The 19004-nt window shown below is 38.6% G+C and overlaps 1 protein-coding gene across 3 annotated transcripts in view; it reads right to left on the reverse strand.

Moving 5' to 3' along the window:
- PARG (poly(ADP-ribose) glycohydrolase) overlaps nucleotides 1–18968 on the reverse strand; it is a 69774-nt gene extending 50806 nt beyond the window's left edge. Inside the window, exons 1-7 of one of the 3 annotated variants that reach the window (XM_086467425.1) lie at nucleotides 18791–18968; nucleotides 15513–15579; nucleotides 14176–15147; nucleotides 11488–11671; nucleotides 10211–10333; nucleotides 8848–8931; nucleotides 7694–7768 (exon numbers count right to left, since the gene is read on the reverse strand). In XM_086467425.1, the coding sequence (XP_086323551.1) occupies nucleotides 7694–7768; nucleotides 8848–8931; nucleotides 10211–10333; nucleotides 11488–11671; nucleotides 14176–15147; nucleotides 15513–15579; nucleotides 18791–18968 (1683 nt within the window). Of the gene's footprint in view, nucleotides 1–7693; nucleotides 7769–8847; nucleotides 8932–10210; nucleotides 10334–11487; nucleotides 11675–14175; nucleotides 15148–15512; nucleotides 15580–18790 lie in introns of those variants that run through there. The other 2 variants (XM_086467424.1, XM_086467426.1) reach the window with 2 other exon arrangements.
- Nucleotides 18969–19004: the final 36 nt, after the last annotated feature.

Below are 19004 nucleotides of genomic sequence, written 5' to 3' on the forward strand. Positions count from 1 at the left end.
ACAACATACAGGATAGACTGACATGGTTTACAAGAGCTGCTAGGAGACAACAGTGAGGTAAAGCCTTATTAGAAGACAAAAATCTCCCAAGATATTCACGTACTTGACAGTAGCAGGTGTTCTTAAACAGTTTGGTCCTTTTCAAATGAGTGAAAATCCAGAGCTCAACCATAACCTAACTAGACTATACCACATTGCATCATCTTCAGATGTTGCATTTATAGTGGGTTTTTTAAATGAGAAAATGGAAATAATTGTAAAAAATAATGGAAGTATAATTTCCAAAATTGTCCAGGTAATTTCCAAAAATTTCTTAAGGTTATTAAGTTTAAGGTTATTAAATTAAGGTTATTAAGGTTAAGACTACACTCACATAAAGGCCATGTGATTCTGTGGCTGTTTGAAATTTTGCAATTGAAGTAGAGAATTTCGTTTACAAGACAGTTCTTAATATCATTCAAATCGGGTCAATGATCTCAACACCCAACCAATTCTTCTTAGAGAGGAAGCAGACATACCGCCAATATTTGCACATCTGATTTTTCTGCTCAGTTCTCAAACATTTAATGTGATCCATCTTAACTCAATTACTTGCATCTGACGCATTTTCTGACAGAACCAAGTACAGGTCAGATGTGCTAATATACTACATAGCAACATACATTCAACTGAGAAACTATAGTTTGGCAAAAAAAATGCACTGAACACATTCTTTATATAATATCCCAGGTTTTACTATGATTATGCCACAATTCAGCAATTCAGTAATACACATTTGTTAGGTTTTTCAGTGAAATATGAGTTTTCTTCTATTTATTTTAATTATTCCTAAACACAGAGCATTGCCTAACAGAATCAAGACTCATTGTAATATGCTCCACCACTCCTCACTAAGAATGTTCCTCTATATTCTAGAATCTGCACAGAACACCTGCAGCAGAAAAAAAAGTGGTATCTCAGAGTGGACATATCTACATGAATATTGCTAGGCCAAAATTTAAATAGTAAGGATCTGTGTAAATGAAAAAGAATTTTTAGCAAAATAATTAACTTCAATTTTTCAAGAAGAGAAACCAGACTTCTGGAAGAACAAAACATCTGTAATATGGATGTGTGATATTTACGTAAACCAGGAACTCTGTATTTATAAATTAATTTATTTACATATAGATATTGCATACTATATATTAAAAAGTTTATGTATTTGTAAATGATATTTACAGAAAATTTTAAAAAGGTATTAAGTGAGGTTCTAGAAATTTACAGGTAGACACTTGCATGCAAAAGCAGACAGTAACAAAGCCTCATGTCCTGCCTGTTCTGGATTTCTAAATGGACCTAGCACCCAGAACTATGATCGTCATGGGAGTTTTAATGGAAAGAAGCAGGGAAAAATGGGACTCCTTTTCTAATCCTTTTTCAAAACTAATTACAGCTGTACTTGTAAGAAACATTTTTAATAGCCCATATTCTGTATCATGTAAAAACATAGCTAAAGGGTAAAGAAAAATAACAACATATTCCTTCAGCTTAACAACTGACCTTGTTTTCTTGCTACATAGCTTCTTATCAGATATTAGGATAAACTGAGATTTGTGCCATAAAAACACCATCTAACAGCCAGTTTTGAGACTAAAACCAGTAAACTCATGCTTGACCAGAAAAAGGAGAAAAAGGAGCACAGATAAAGTAGTCTGGTACATTCTTCCTTTTCCTTCATGCTGGAGGTTCTTCTCTGCAATGAAGTATAGACAGGAGAAGAGACTGGCCTTTAAAGAGCATTATCATGTTTATTTCAACCTCATAGAAAAATCCAAATGTAAAAGTTATACAGCCTCTTTCATAACAGAAAAAGATTTCCTGAATGTTGAATATATATGGGAATAACCAGCAAATATGCAGATCCTGTTCATTAAACAGATTGGCTTCAAACAGCTTTTCCAAAAGACAAAAAGACCACAAGACATCCATAAACAGGCACTGCAGACACACACTTTTTCCTACATTAAAACTCAAATCTAACAGTTGGAAACTGAGCATTATACAGCGGACAATAAGAGTGTCTTTGTAAAGATATCAATAGCATACCCCCTTTAAGTCCTCCTACTTGCATCAAGTAGGCACCAAGGGTTTAAACTTCTCCAGAAAGCCTGGAAAAACAATTTAAAAGGTGTAAGTGCCTTCAAGTGACGCTTATTTAAAACGTCAGTTACCTTTATTATTTCATCCTCCTAAAAGAGGCTAGTGTATAGATCCCTGTGCCTTTCTGTCAGCAGCGTCACATATTGGTACTACACCACAATGGGGGCCTGCATGACACAGCCACTACTGCCTCTCAACCTCAACCCCACAACATCATAAGAATGTAAAAATGAACAAAAGTTCACGAAAGCCCATCAACAAAAGATGCCTAGAGAAGTCTAACAGCAAGAAAGGCAAGTAATCTGCAGCACCCCCTCACAACACTATTTACTTGCAGCAATCAGTTTCAGAAATTTCCAGTGTCCATCACAGCATCTGTGTAGATGTCAATGGGATCCTTCTATCAGCAATTTCTCAAAATCCCTTCAAAACCTGATGTAAAGCCATAGCACCCCCTACATCCCCTGACAAGGAGTTTAACAGCCTTTTAGTCAGTATCTAAACAAGTAACTAATTTCATCTGGTTTTGAAATCCTTACCTCCTAGGAACACTCATCTGGTGTGCCTTAACTGTTGCATGAGAAGAATGAACAGTCATCTCCTCTCCACCCGCTCTTACATTCATTTTGGACACCACTGTTATACCCATTCCTCACTTCGATCTTAACTAAGATAAAAGATTATACAGTCCTAGCTTATTTAGACATTCTTCATAAGGAAACTACTGCATACCTTTACATCATTCCTGACTCCTCTCATTATCACAGAATCACAGAATGTTAGGGGTTGGAAGTGACCTCGAAAGATCATCTAGTCCAATCCCCCTGCTGGAGCAGGACCCCCTAGAGTAGCTCACACAGGAACGCATCCAAATGGGTTTTGAATGTCTCCAGAGAAGGAGACTCCACAACCTCTCTGGGCAGCCTGTTAATATATATTAAGCCTGTTATACCTCCTGCATTTCACAGACATAAACTTTCCATCGAGAGAATTAAGCTCAAGGAGTCCAAACAAAAATAATTATAGATACAATGTGAACATCTGCAAGATGTATTGTGAACCATTTTTCAGATGACTCACAGAAGCTCAGAGACAATCGCTGTCTTTGCCACACAAATTTACCTAAACTCCAATCTTCAGTCTATCCTTCTTGAGATCAAATTTATTTCTAAACTACTTGCAATTTCTAATACATGAGTAATCACCAGAGATTATCAGTTTGTCTCTTAACGACATGCTTAAATACTAGACTTAATCCTTTTCAGCACTGAATAGCATACAGACATTATTTCAAAAAAGTAACTTTCTAAACACAAATATTTGGGGAATCCTACAAGCTAACAGTCCTGCATACGTAACACAAGTCTCTCTCCTTCTGTTTTGCATATATAAAAATGCAACGAGAGTCACTAAAAATCAGGTTACTAGATCCGATTCTTTCCTTTTACTGAAGCGTATCAGTAAAGCCTATAACTTAGATAACTTGCAAGTAAGAACTGAAAAGCATACGAGCACTATTCCTTTGTTTTCTGACACTAAAATGATGTAAATGATATAGTTCTCCAGGTTTCAAAAGAGTTCGGAAGACTTAAATTAAACCATGTGAGCAATAAAAGTGCCCATTGTTGTTTCATTGCCTTCAGAGTCTCCTTTTGTCACTTGAAGTATCTGTGTTACATATTTTTCCAGTAGATTTGTTATTAACTTAAGTATTGCTGCTAAATCTCACTAGTTTTAGATGGGACCAAACAACTCAGTCTGATACAGCTCTACTGTAAAGGACAGAAACAGGTTGTGAGGCTGCTCACCGACTGGCTCACCTCAAAAGAGCTCAGATTCTAATGACAACAGAGGTTCTATATCATGAAGGTTCCTGAAGCTTCACAACATAAAAGCTGCTGACTTAAGTTCTTGTATACTATGCAACTAAAACTCAATTTAAAAGAAGGATCACCTTTAAAGAAAGTTATGCACTGCTTATACAATGTCATGTCATTTTCAGATTTAAACACTCGTTTGCTCCTGACAGAGCAGGACAGATACAAGTGATAAAGAGTTCATGAAACAACATTAACAAGAATTATGTTTAAGCTCTAAGAGACTTTAAAGCAGTACAATAAAAACAAAGCATGCCCGGAACAAGCAGGCCCAATCTAAAGCAGCAGACAGTGTGATTTGTCTTAAATGATGAAGTCCTACTTCTCCCTTTAAATAAGTTGCTGCTGCTGGAGATTAGTCTAAGACATAGGCCTCAAACAACCTTACTAGACTTATTTCATGTACTTGGGAAGAAGCAAAGTAATTTGGTTGTGCCTGGAAGCGGAAGGACAAATCTACAACAAAGGAAAAGAAAAATTACTACAGTACATAGCACTGTTGATCAAAAAGCATGCAATAAATTCCCAATATATCATCATTCACATAAATAACGCTCATCTGCAACCCATTGTGGGTCCCGAAACAGCTCCATCCACAGCGGTTTCCTCACATTTCCTTTTCTGCTTGTTGTTTACTCTTTCCTGTCTGGCTTCTAGGTAAGTTCTGGGAAAAATAGGTGCATGGATGACTTCAAAGTGATGAGAATTTTGTGAGCAAGAAGAAAAATGGTAGCGTTAATAATTTTCATCCACTAAGTAAAAACCTGAAAAAATCCTAAGCCTCTTTGCCAATATTAAAAAACAGATGGCAAAACAAATCAATACAACAGCGTGGAAATTCCATAGAGGACAACAAAACTGTCAGGTGTCTGAAACAAGTAAGCTACTGAGAGTTTTACGTACAGGACTAATGGGTGCTGTGAACTTTTTAAAAGAAACAAAAACCCCCAATCTCCCAAATTTACTTCACTGTACAAATAGGAATTTTACTTCCATACATTAACTGGCACACAAAAGAATCTTTTGACAATGGTGTGAGGGCTCCCTCTTCTGACAACGCTTTCAACAAACTGTAAAACTGGTCAGCCTGTACATGTCAGGGTATGTTGTTTTTGAAAAAAATCCTAGTTCATATACATGTTTATTTCCCATTAGTTAAGAAAGCTGAAGTGTTTAATATTAAAGAAAAACAAACTTAAGTCCAAGAAACAGGTAATTATTGTTATTACAAGGAAATTGTTTTAATCTTACAAGTAGGATTAAAAAAATAATGCATATTTTGCCTGTGTAACCTGGAAGCAAACTACCTAAAATAGGAAACACAATGTAAGACTGATATGAAAGCATTTAACACATTAACAGATAAGAAAAGCTGTGTCCAGAATCAGAAGATAAAATAACAAATGGTACTATTTAATATAATTTACCAAGCACAGACCTATTGAAGTAATGTCTGTAAAACAGTGGCCTTAAATGAATCACTAAAATAGACACCATTAGATTTGTGGACCAAACTCCCTTCTAAATCAGATCACAGAATTCTTGGTTAAAAATGTATTGGAAGTCAATAGTGCCTAAGAATATAAATAGATATTTTAGGATCAGAGACTGTTTTAATCTTTTTCTTTTAATATACAACTGTGACTATTTCTTCTTCTGTTGAGCTGCTGCCCCCTCCCTTTGGGCCGATTACTCAAGCCAGCTTTCCTTTCAACCAAACCTCTCAACTTCTGCTGAGCAAACATTACCTAAACCAGTTCCCCTGTTCCCTCAACACCATAAGATAAACAAGAAAATACACAAATCATTAAGGTAAGCCCTAAATCATTAATTCCCAAATACAGTAACTTCAAAAGCTACACTTCACTACAGCTAGTGTATTTCCACAGAGGAGCTCAACTTTTCACTCAACAGCTGCTCACTTTAGCAGACTGCAGTTTGTGACAGCAGATGCCTTGTTAATTTACAGAACTTGAAGAGCTCACACATCCCTTCATAAAAAATATTTAAATGTCTCTCTGCAAAATGTATTCCCTCCCCATATTCTGTTCTCCACACTAAATTCAATATATGCAATAAACAAAGCCAGGGTAAGATTTTGCTTCCTTGGTCTACAAGGAACCACTGTCTTATACTGCTTCACTGTTTCTCATTTAATATACTGCTGCACACTCTTCACCTTGGTCTAAAATCCATGTTTTTAAGCAGCTCTCCTCCCTTCATCTGGGAACGTCATAAATAAATCATCATTCCTAGGTAACAGAAATTGCCTTTTCACCCTCAGTGTAAGATTGACGCCCAATACATAGTTTATTTCCCTATTGTTCCTCTCTTCTCCGGTGACAGCTGACATTACTTACTCTCCCTGGCTGACAGTCTCTGAATCTAATCACCCAGAGTTTCCAAACTCCCAGATGCACGATATGAACACATCAGGACAAGCTCAGTTGCATTTGTAGTGATACAATGCAGATCTGGTACATTCCTGAGACATATTTCTAAATAAATAGTTTGATTGTATTTTAAAACACTCTAATAATTTAAATATGTATTCTTTAATAACACAAGATTGAACAGTTGAACAGGCCAAGTTAATTTCTGCTAGTACAAGAGTCAACAGGAGAAAAGAAGCCAAATGTCCACAGCTTCTACCATCCAGCCATGATAGCTTAAAAAACAGAGAGATCCCGCAGATGAGAGGAGAGAGCACTAAATTGGTAAGATGGGTGAACACCGCAGCTCTTACGGCTAGCAAACGTGATACCACTGGTATTTTTTATAGGTACCTTCTGTCAGTAGTAACAATACTGTGTTGCATGCAAAACAAAACTAATGCTGTAAAACACTAGTCGCTATACGCAACTGAAAGACAGAAAGAACCACTCCTCTGACCACATGAATTAAGCAAACATCTATTTTAAATACACATAACTAAGAAAATTAACTTCAAATCAAATTTAGTTTCCACTGAACCTTAACACAGCTCAGCAAGCCCCTCCCAAGAGATAAGCACACGTGTTTTAAAAGCACTTGAGTTGATGGAAGAAAAATACATTAATTTCTATTGCATCTCATTTAATCTCCCATACTGGTTTAATTAGCACAGTTTCCAAACTGTGCATCAGTCCAGATGCAGCTAATAGCAGCCCAACTTGCATTTGCCACCTACTATTCATTTTTCTTTTCCATCCTCTTCCAGGAAGGTAACATGAAGTCATAAAAACCACTCCAAACTTTCAAAGGCTCTACAGTCTGAATTGATCATCTCAGCATATAGTAAAATCTTACTGCTAGACCAGCAAAGCACAGCCTATACAAACACCACAGTAATAGAACATCAAAGTTGTTTAAAAAACAGCAAAAAAGAGCAACACTTTTTAAAACAAGAAAGCATGACACTGGAAATATTAATACAATTTTATTAATGAATCTGGTTATCACAAGACAGATAAAAGGCATTTCTCACCCTATCTTCAGTAACCTTAGTTGTTACTGAAGCACCCAAATTGCCTGCTTAATAAATCAAAATTATTCTAGTTTATAAAGTATAATTATCACTTCAACTGAAGTTACCAGCCAAATAACTATCCACATAGATGATTACTGCAAAACTTTTACTCTTGAAAAGCGAAATAAACCCAAAAGTATTGAGACTATAGACAGAGTAGGTTTACCTTCTCACAGAAGTCAGTAAGAGCAGTGAAGTCCCATTTCTTGGAGTAAGCAACGTTGTATCTCAGTATGGCCTCCTAGGGAAAGAGCACAACAAAAGAAAGCTTAAGAGATACTTATTGACAGAAGAAAAAAGATTTTATGAAATGTCCTTTTCGAAGGAACAGTACCATCTGGTGGCTAAAATCTGTCAGAGTCTACCAAAATCCATTAATATGGTCAACTCCGTGATACTAAACCCTAGGTCTAGGGTCTAGCATTGAAAAAGCTTCAGTCTACAGGTTTTCCTCCTAGCACAAAACATGATAAAGCATGCTTAGATCTGCCTACAACACACCCCATAAACATTCCCCACCCCATGCCTGCTCTCTAAGAATACCAGAAAAAGTGTCCCTCAGCAATACAGCAGAAGTTTTACCAGTTTACAAACCTGAAGAATCAGAACCACAACAAAATTAAATAGGCCCTTTACAACAACCAGCACCTTCACAAAATTCTCAAGAAAAAAATACCAAACAAAATAGTATTATCAAGCAAAGTTCCATCAATTGCTGAGGGAACACTGTTTATTCGTTTAAACCTTATCTGTAGCTTTTGCATCCTCCTCCTGGCCTGCCTTTCAGGTATAATCTAAATTACATTACTTTTTACAAAAAACATAATAGCAATTCTAAGCTGCTCCAAATCACAATTCATTAAAAGCCAATGAGAACTATAGAAGAATTATTAAGTGAGCATTAGTCTCCAAAATTTAGATTTTTGTCAGCAGCTTGTATTGCTGTGATTTTAGTGGAGTATACCAGTGTGAACAGTTACTGTTTCAAACGCTCTCCCTGTGCATCGCCCTACCATCTGTTACAGAAAAAGCCTACATGCTACGTTTACCACAAACTAATAGATACCACCGGACAAACAGTTCCATGTAGACTTAAAAAAGACAATTCATTTTAATAATTCCTAATAAATTCAGTGGTAATACTTAAGACTCATTAATTAAGACCTTTAATTCACCAGGGAATCCCTTGAACAGCATAGATTTTTTTTTAAATTTCTTTTTATAAGTGATGAAGCAATTGGGACTGAACCAGAACCACTAACAGTACACAGGGAGCCTGAATGTATGTACACAGACTTAATTTCAAATTGACAAGCTTACCTTCAAATCATGTGAGCAAGTAAATTTGTTAAGTAAGGCAGTTTGGATTAGTTCCCATCGACTCCCAGCAGTTCTATCTCCATTCTTTAAAACAAAAGCCGAAAACAGACTAAGTTAATCAAAACAGAAAGACGTATTTACTAATAATTGCCTTCCTTGCCACATTTGTTTTAAATAAAGTTTGCTTTATTTGTGAAGTTCTTTAAGAGTAAACCACATATTTTGAGTAACTGAGAAGTACTTTCTGCAACTCGTAGTCTACTGCATTTTACTTCCATAAGAGTTCCTTTTTAATTGAACCATTCACAAAATTCATAGAGCTCCTTTTCACATCTGCAGCACTCTTCCTATGCTATCACAAGGACAAACAACATCCAGTATATTGTTGTGAAGCAAGTGTATTTTGGACACAAAACATGACCACAGTTTATAAAATCTGCAACTCAAAAATATAAACCGAACCAACTTTATAAAAAACTAGTATTAAGAACAATAAGGGCACAGATTATAAAAGCATGTTGCTGTGGCTGGCTCTTGTGCCAACCCAAAAGAGATCCTGTGATATCTTCCCTCAACAGAAAGTCTTATTGCCCATTGTAAGCAACAACGGTATTTCTTCTGGGACTACCACAAGGGCAGAGACAAGTCATCTTGCTCAACTGGCAACAAAGATCTTATCAACACTTTATCTCTGAAACATCAATTAAATTTACTTTAGACTGTATCTGTAAAATTGATAAATGAAAAGACTGAGAGTACTTCTTAAAGGCTACAAAAATTCTCTGTTCCATATTCAAGTATCAATAATCACGATACAGTCTTCACTACAGGACACGCTTGCTAATTTTATTCACCACAGTCTAAAGTATTTCAGTGGGTATGTTTAAGTAAGTCTCGAGCCGTGACACAAAACACCAGACCAACACACCATTCAGGGCCAACTCCAATCTCTCCACCATCGTTTTAGTGGAACAGCATGCAGACACACCTCAGTCTACCAGCAATACCCGACAGAATATTATAATCAGAATGTGGTTATGAATTCACTCACATCTGTTGGCATCCCAATTTGCTTCACAAAAAAACTCCAACATTACATATAAATATATAACAAGTACAGAAATACACACGCCAAACAACATAGGTACAATATTTACTAGGAAAAAAAAAAAATCTTCTGAAGAAAATATCTGCCTGAAGCATCATAACCCAGAATCTGGCTTTTTAGAACAGATATGTTCATCTATTTAATTTTCCAATTCCATACACACAGTTTGCTAACTGAGCAAATGCAGTAAATCGAAAACTCATCTACATGTAAACAAACTTATTTGATTACACAACTGTAAATACTTTATCTTACCTCATCCTCTACAGGGTATAAATTTTGTTCTGAGCAGGGCATTTTAACATGTTTGTTGTCCCACAAATCTTTGTAGTGAGTTGGAAAAGGTTTAGGCACCTCTCCTTCCCTCAGAAGATCTACCTGCAACACAGAACGGGGGGAGGGGGGAAGTTCAGACTCTACTTTTAGGGTTTTAAATGGAAGAAATAAAAAGTGAGTAAAAATATAGTTTAAAAAGCTCTACAGCCACCCTTTTTGGAAACAGGAAAGCTACAAACCAACCACATGATGGATATTCAGTTCGAAAAAAAATCCAGCTGTTACTCTTATGTTATACTTGGTGAAAAGACTACCACCTTATCATTCGACCTCAAGAAACACACTGAAATAAAGGTAGTACATGCAATGACTTTATGTCCAATTATCAGCTAAATACTTCATTTATGACTTTAAGTATCTGCATAGTCTCATCCAAATATTTTCAAACTGTAGTTTCAAATCTAACCATAGTGATGTGCAGAAGTAACATTTTTTTAACATAACACTGAAGAGGCTGAGAAATCATTATGGATATAGCAATATTTCAATTTTACTCCACAAAATATCAGAAATACAAAAATAAATAATGCAGTGTTCTTAAAGACTTAATCTGCCATCCAGCCTTCTGGCAGCACCAATGCTCTCAGAACTTGCATTTAAACTTAATGTGCTTTTCTTTTGTTTGTGATTTATACATGACCGTACAGGTTTCTGGTCACATGTTTTACTTGAACAATGATTTGACTGCATACTATTCCAAAGGATTACAGGCAAATATATCAGTTTTTATCTAAAATGCAGTGGTAAAATTGCTAAGAATGCCTCTTCGCTTTCTGTCTTTTTCATACCTTGAACATCTTGAGCCTTCTGTGTATCCTGAACCCAAAACAGAATCATATTAAAACAAAAATATAACATGAAAACGTTGAAGTTCAAATTTCACTTGCAGACGTATTTAAATTCCCAGAGTTTACAACTCAGACAAGGAAGTACACACACATCTATGCAAAAGATGTTGTCCCTAACAAGCCAAAGGCAGTAAAACCATAATTACATTTCTTCTGGATCTTAATACCTAATTCTGTGCATCAGAAAAGTCAATTTTCAGGAAAATCAGTTTCCTCAGTCTGCTCGCAAGAACAGCAAAGAAAGATTTCCACAACCTGCTAATACTGTAAGACTAACATTCGGCATTTCATATTATTGAACAACTCAGTAAGAAATTTGAGTTCAGGTAATACACTGAATTATCGTACTCTGACGGTTACTGTATGATTGGCTGAGGGTCGCAGATAAGGAAGACGGGCCCCACACACAGGCATTCTTCTCATCTCTTCAACTGGGGTTCCAAACCATTTCTTATTAGATGGAAGAGGAGGTGGCATATATTTAGGAATCTTCCTTCCTGGCCTCTGGGGTTTGAATTCACACTTCTCTTTTCTGCTGTTAAAATAAAATATGTTGAAACATTTTATTTCCACTGAAAAAGCTGGTAGGCAAATACAAACTTTCATTCCAGGGTTATGTTTGTAACAGAGTCAGTTTATTTGCTAGCCTTTGCTGTGGCCCCAGGCCAACGCCTTATTTGGGGAAAAACCCCACTACCAACAACCTCCTCCTCCCCAACACGCATTAGTACATGATGTCTACCACACTACTCTTCTCTACAGGCTTACAAACACCTTCACAGAACTGCAGTATGTTGGCAAGGCAGGGTTCTCCTCTGTGCAGTCATGCTCTTTCCCAACAGAATCTGTTTGCCCAGGGACAGGACACAGACTCAGTGGTCTGCATTTGTCAGGATACCCTCTACAGCCCCTTCTCAACTGTTGGAAAACAAATACATGTGCACGCTCAGATGCACATACTCCTTCTTCAAACAAACAAACAAAACACAACAGACCAAACAAAAACAAAAAAACTTCTTAACCACCCTTTTTCACTAGGGTTATATTTTTCATGCCAGGCATACAATACTTGCAACGGAAGCAGAAATTTAAAAGTAACCCAAAAAATCACTTGCAAAATTCAAATACATGCAAGAGCAGACAAATTAATCCTCTTTAATGACCAAAGGTATTTGCATGGACCTGAGATTTTGGGGAAGAAAAATCTGAACCTGCTGTATGTTTGATGTAACGTGCCAGATGTTTCTCATGCAAGAGAAGGTTCTCAGAGTAAAACGCAAAACAAGTTAAAAGCCTACACTTCGAGGCACTGTTTAGACCCCTAAATTCCCCTTAGCAAACTTACTCCACCTTTGGATAAAGTTGTCCAACCTGTTCACTGTGTCTATGCCTATGCCAGTATCTTCAGGTGCAGACAATGCCTCCAACCTGGCTGATCCCACGCAAACAGCATGACACTGGGTACAGGCCCCCTATGCTCAGCTGAGAGCCAAAGGATAATTCTGGCACAGCATTACTGATGACTGAAACCTGTTTGATACACCACCACTTCCTCCTCTGCAAGTTAAGATCTGAGCCACCTTGTTATCTGCTGTAGATCTGGTCTAAAAAAAAAACAGGAAGAAAGCTTTAAGATTTTCTAATTGTCCTCTTAAGCACTACAGGCAATACCACTATTTTGGATGGCACTGAGGTTTATAACCTTCACATTATCTTGTTTAGGCCTCAAAAAGAAAGAAAAAATAATCTCTCTACAGCCTCATACTCTACCTTACTAATTACTCTGTAAAGCACTGCTAGGATTCCCATCCATCCATGCAGCAAAACTTTTGCATGAGTTTCCCTTCTCAAACACGGATTTATTGTAACACACAATGCTCTAGCACTGATAAACTTAAGCCTCAATCTCTGCTCCTTTGCTACAACAGCAATTCATTTAAATTAGTGAAAGAGCACTCCCTAAACCCATCATTTTAAACTTTATGACCCCCTTCTCCATACATTTTTTAGCAAATTTTTCATCCATACATTTTTCCCCAAGAATTACTTTTTTGTTTTCCAAATGCACTCTCAGCCTACTCATTTCTTAAGACTTCTCAAATGCAAGCTCCTGACGCTAGTTAGCCACCCTCAGTCACCCTCTTCTTCATTGCCTTGAAAAGTAGTTTCTGCTGCTCGTCACATCCAGAAGGGACTTCTCAGTAAAGATGTGCAAAACTACTTTCTTGCCCTTCTTTAACGGATACTGAGATAATTGCTTATAACACCAACACACATAGTTCTCTCCTTTCTGCGTACTCCTTTGCCATTTATTCACTTTCTCAGGTCCCACTGAAATCTAAGCGCTTCAGAGCTGAGATTATCCTCTTGTCCTTACACAATACCTAGCATGCAGAGTCCTGGGTCACACTCAGGGCTTCTATTTCCTTTGCTGTAGTGTGTAATCACCAGTCCTTCTCTCTCCCAAATTATGCATAAAGCCAAAAAAAACACCAAACGAAAAAACTCACACACATCTCTTAACTGTTTTCAAAAGTGAAATTTTTCATGTCTACTTCAATCAAAGCAAAAGTAGCACTGATGCTTCAACAAAACACATTCAATATTTTTGACAGATGAAACTAACAATACCAAGAAAACACATTTCCTCAAGTATTCTGAATGAAATAACGAATGCTAGAGCTACACTCCATAAAGCATTCCCGCACCACCATTCATTTTCAAGTATTAAAAATCCCACAGTCTTAAATCACTTCTTTGATAAAGAAAATCAACTTCCTACGGTGTCTTTAATTACCAATTTTAACAGATCTCCACTCATTTAAAATAAACTGCACTGGACAAACATATCCTTTTAAAAAAACCCACAAGTAGTCCCATTAGAAAAAAGTTACTTCAAGCTTACATCAAAGTTGTCTTTGTGTCTTAACACACCTTTTGCAAAACTCATTAAACAATCCAGCCTCCAAAATGCTATCACCAGGCAGGAAATTTTCAAGCATGAAAAAACAAATGGAGAGACAGACAGAACACTACCTCTTCTCCTCAACTTTAGGTATCCTCATGAAGTGAGAGGTGATTTTGGAATCTCTCTTCACACCCTGTTTTGCACCTTTGCATTCTGATGATGGAGCAGGAGAGATCCTAGGTGACTTTGTATACAGACCATCATCTTTAACAGAATTATCTATTTCCTCAAAGCTTCCAGAGCCCTTGGCAGAAAAACGTGACTTTCTTGACGCCAGTTCAGCATCCCCATATTGAATTCTGAAAGATTTGTTTATGGATTTTGACCTATTAATCTCCTCTCGCTCATCAAGAAACGGACTTGTTTCTTCATCAGCCTCTGACCCATGACAGCTATTTTTAGAATTATCTACATCCATCGGTGACTCTGGTTCACTTTCTTTCTCAAAAGCGGGCGAATCCCCTGAACTGCTCTGACCTTTGCTCAGTTTCGCAGGACCTCCAAGATCAGATATACAAGCATAACCAGCATCTGAAAGTGGGCTTTCTGGAACTACATCCCCTTCTCCTTGTTCACCCATTAAACAGACAGAATTGTGACTCTTCAGCTTCTGTGAATTGCATGAAGCCACCAGTCCCTCTGTCTCTTTCGAAGAAAGTTTTGCATTTCCCATTTTCAAAGGCTGGCCTGATGACGATTTCCTCTGAGTCCAACTGTCATTGCTTTCTTCACAGCCTCTCTGAGCCTGCTTGCCAGTTTTGTGCATCTGATCAATGTTGGCGTTTTTAAAGAGGTCTCCAGACTGCATCCCCTTCACAGGCTCTGTGTCTAAGCCTGGATCTTTGTCCTCAGCCTCCCAATTATACATGCTGCCTGTCTGAGGCAAAATTACATGCTTTGCACCAACTTCTACAGATATTTTTGAATAATTTTGCTGACAAACATTCTCTAGCTTTTTCACATCATGATCACAAAAGTTCTCTTTTTTAATGGAAGTCATCTTGGGATTTGCTTCAGTATTATTAATTTTGCTGTGTAAGCTGTGGAAGAGAAGTAAGGGAATTTAACATCTTATCTCCAAATGAAAATTCTCTGTGTGTATATATACATATTTTTAAAGGAATTATTATAAACATACAATAGAAACTGCAGAATTTTACCCATCATACTCTAAGCAATCACTACCAGGACCAAGAAGTTTTACTGCACTGGGGAATGTAGCTCAGTAACAACCTATTTCCACTTAAAGCTCGAAGCATGATGAATCAGTTGCTTACTTTAGAAATCTATTGCAGCAATTCATTATTCTTATTTTCACACCTAAATGTGTTGACTAAGGACATAGTCTGATATCACAGGCCTACTCAAAGAACACAATTTTGAAGAGCTATGCTGTATATTTTACCTTTTGGACTCAGTTGTCTTGGGTCCTTTATTCTCCAACCAAGTGGTAATTGTCCGTTGTTTACAAACTGAAAAACCACAATTCAACTACATTATTACATTAAACAAGATAAAACTGCAACATGATTGCATATGAATAAGCTAACTTGTACTGAAGATAAAACCAGCTCAATTAAGTCCTCGTTATCATCTGTACTATAGGTAGCATCCAGGCACTAACACTATTAAAACTACACGCGATGTAATATTTAATTTCTATCAGTCAGTCCCTGTAGCTTCTGTATATTTTTTATAAATGCCAGGCTTGGTGTGTGTGGTGTGTTTTCTTCATTGAACTTTTTTTTTTTTTTTAATATGGTTAAATATTTCTAGATTAAAAAAAAAAAAAAGGCAGCAACTTGAACTTTCCAGGACCTTTCATTACCACCACAGTGAGCTCTGAAAGACTTCTGCTGAATTTTGGAATGAAGAGGCAGCATGACATAACTTAAAACAAACAAGCAAAAAAATAACAATGCATCTTAGATGACCCAGCTGTCTTTGTATGTAGCGTACTGTGAAACATGAAGCTTAATATAAAGATTATACATATTAGAAGCGAAAAGTGCTGAGAAAAGGACTTTATGTTTTCCCCTCTGTCCATACACAATTTGTAAAACCTATCAATGCTTACTCCCCTAAACAGCAACAAAATGTGAAGGACAGTTTTTTTTCAGATTTACTACCAACAACACAGCTCCAGTGAATGGGATCAGTCTTATCTCTGTGATGCTGCAGTTCAGAAAAGCTTTCAATAGCACGGCAGCACGTGAACTAATTATGTAGAGACTTGGAGGGGGGGGGGGACGGATAAGGAGAAAAAACTCAAGGCAGTTATTTCACAACTGAAAAGTAATCTCCATTAGTATAAGAAAGGGGTTTTTTGCTTTGTTTTGCTGTTGTTATTTAAAGGTAATTCTGAAAATTTGGTAACTGGCTTCAATTCCTTTTCCTTCCATTTGCCAATAGAAGTTATCTACCTGCCACTGCTGACTGTGCAAGGTGTTTTCTGACTGCCTTCAACTGGCTAAGTAAAATTTGTCATTCCTCTATCACAACAGTAGTTTTGCAGAACTTAAAAACCACTACAGCGGATGTGGCTATTCTGATTAATAGTCACTACTGAAAGACCCATCATTTTAGTGCAAATGGAGGTTGTGTAACTTGTAGCATAGGTAGCTTAGGCCACAGGTAACATAACAGACATTGTTTCATAAACACCTTCCCTAACATTCAAGGCCTTGAACATTTCCACAGCTGGTTATCAAATATCCTCATCAAAAGTACAGAATTTCTAGAATTAAAAAAGTAATCTACAAAAAATATTTAAATTATTTTAAGTTCTCCTGAAACAGCACAAACAATAGTGCAAAATTGCCACCACAAGACTAGGTCACCAAAGTGTAATGCCAAGGTGTATGTAGATTAAAAGCACAAGGATACCCTGTATACAGATTTTTGTCAAACGCTCAGCTTCACCCCTCTTGGACAAAAATAACTACTTGATGGATTTTATGAACTAAAAGATTTTTTTTCCTAAAAAGTCACTAAAACTGAAGCATGTTAATCATTCTGTTCACCAAATTCCACCTTCTTATATTTGAAGTGTTAACCCAAATTGTCCACAGGAAAGGGGAAAGAAGTACAAAGAAAAAAGCCTGAAGAGACACATTAAAACATGGGACAAAAAAAACTCTTCAAAGGCAGCTGACTACCTCTTAAGGTATAAACTGGCATTGAGGAAGGAATACTTATTCACTGGCAGAATAAACAGAAATGATAGCAGCAGCATCAGAACAGAACGAAACAGCTTTGGTCTGAACTTTCACATCTGACTATCCATTTAAGCCCTATAACCAACATAACACAAGTCATTTTTCTTTAATACTACTAACATCTCTTTTTTGCTATAGATAAGGTGGTAAAAATATAAGAGGCAACAAAAAGACAACATATGCTTACATTCAGTGTAAACAAGAAACCCAGACTCTGGTGTAACTTCTTTTTAAGTGGTCTCTAAATTTCTATTTGATTCTTCAAATCATTCCCATAAAACAAACTTCCTCAGAATCTACCGCTGAGGAAAACAATTGAATTTTTAGGAGATTCTTATTTATCACTCTGTAGGAATGCGTACATACAACTTCAAACTATTATCTACATAAAGTTGCCTCTCAGTTAATGACGTTTAACTCATCAACCAAAGCCCATAGCAAATCTGCTTGGTTCTTTTTTTCCTTCCCTACATTCCTTTCTATTCTTGAAACAGGTACTTTATTGTGCACTAGAATTTCATTTTGACAGCGTTAGCTCCAAATAAAAATAACTTAAAGCCATGTGGGAACTTTTTCTACGCAGCTTTGTTACACAGCAGGAGAGGCACCCCACACAACCAGCAGCACCCTAGGCCTGCCGCCACATGCCCATGTGAGTTCCTGTCATTACCCTTCGCTCTCCCTGCCGTGAGAGCCTGGCACAACACCCCGCTGACCGTCATTTCTCTTGCAGCAAGTATTTGTCCTCTCCCATATGAAACACACTACTTTCAGGAGCTCGCACCTCACTTGGACGGTTGCACTGTTACTGAAAGTTTGTGAGGACTCAGGCACAAAGCCAGCAAAGCCAGGATGACGATCCCGTGCCCAAAGCCGCCTCCGAAGGGAAGCCATATGCGCTGCCCCACATCACCGGGCTCGGATACGCGGGACACGCTGGCTCCGGGAAGCTCAACGAGCGACGATTCAAGCCCGACGTTGAAGCCCGGCTCCGGGGAGGCTACACGCACGGGCACAAGCGGCCTTTCGCCATTTAATGCCGCCCTCCCTTCCACGCATCGCGCGAACAGAAGCACAGTAGAGATGCAATTAGCAGCAGAGACACATACCGCAACTCGGCGGAGCCCCCGGCCGCCTCCTCCCGCCAAGCCCGAGGAACGACCGCGGCTCCCCGGGCCCAGCGGCTCCCATAGGGGCGGGACGGGACGGCGGGGCCCGCCGAGCAGCGCTCCGGCCCGACTTGGGCAAGTTCAGAACTACCCGGGCTTCGCAGGCACAGCCGTCCTGTCCCTCGGCACCCCGAAACCGTCCACGCCACCGAGGTTGGCGGGGGGGGGGGGGGGGGGGGGGTGGTGTGGACAACACGCCTCCAGGCAAGCCCCCTTCCGCACCCAGCCCCAGCGCCCGCTAGCCGCTCTCCCTGTCCCGGGGAGGGTGCGAGGGTGCAGCCCCGGCCGGTACAAACCTTTGTTCCCCACGGCGGTCGCGGGGCTGCTGCCGCCGCCGGAGCTGCTGCCCCCGGGCCCCTCCTGGCGGGGACCGAGCGGCGGCGGCGACCGCTCCCCGTGGGAGCCGCCGCCGGGGCTCGCGGTGCTCGGCCGGGCTCTCTTCCGAGGGGGGTCCCGCCCGCAGCCCGCACTCATCCTCGGCGGGCCCGCCTCCGCCCGCCCGGCCCGCCT

The sequence above is a fragment of the Leptosomus discolor genome, chromosome 6 (assembly GCF_034619465.1).
Source record: "Leptosomus discolor isolate bLepDis1 chromosome 6, bLepDis1.hap2, whole genome shotgun sequence".
NCBI lineage: Eukaryota > Metazoa > Chordata > Aves > Leptosomiformes > Leptosomidae > Leptosomus > Leptosomus discolor.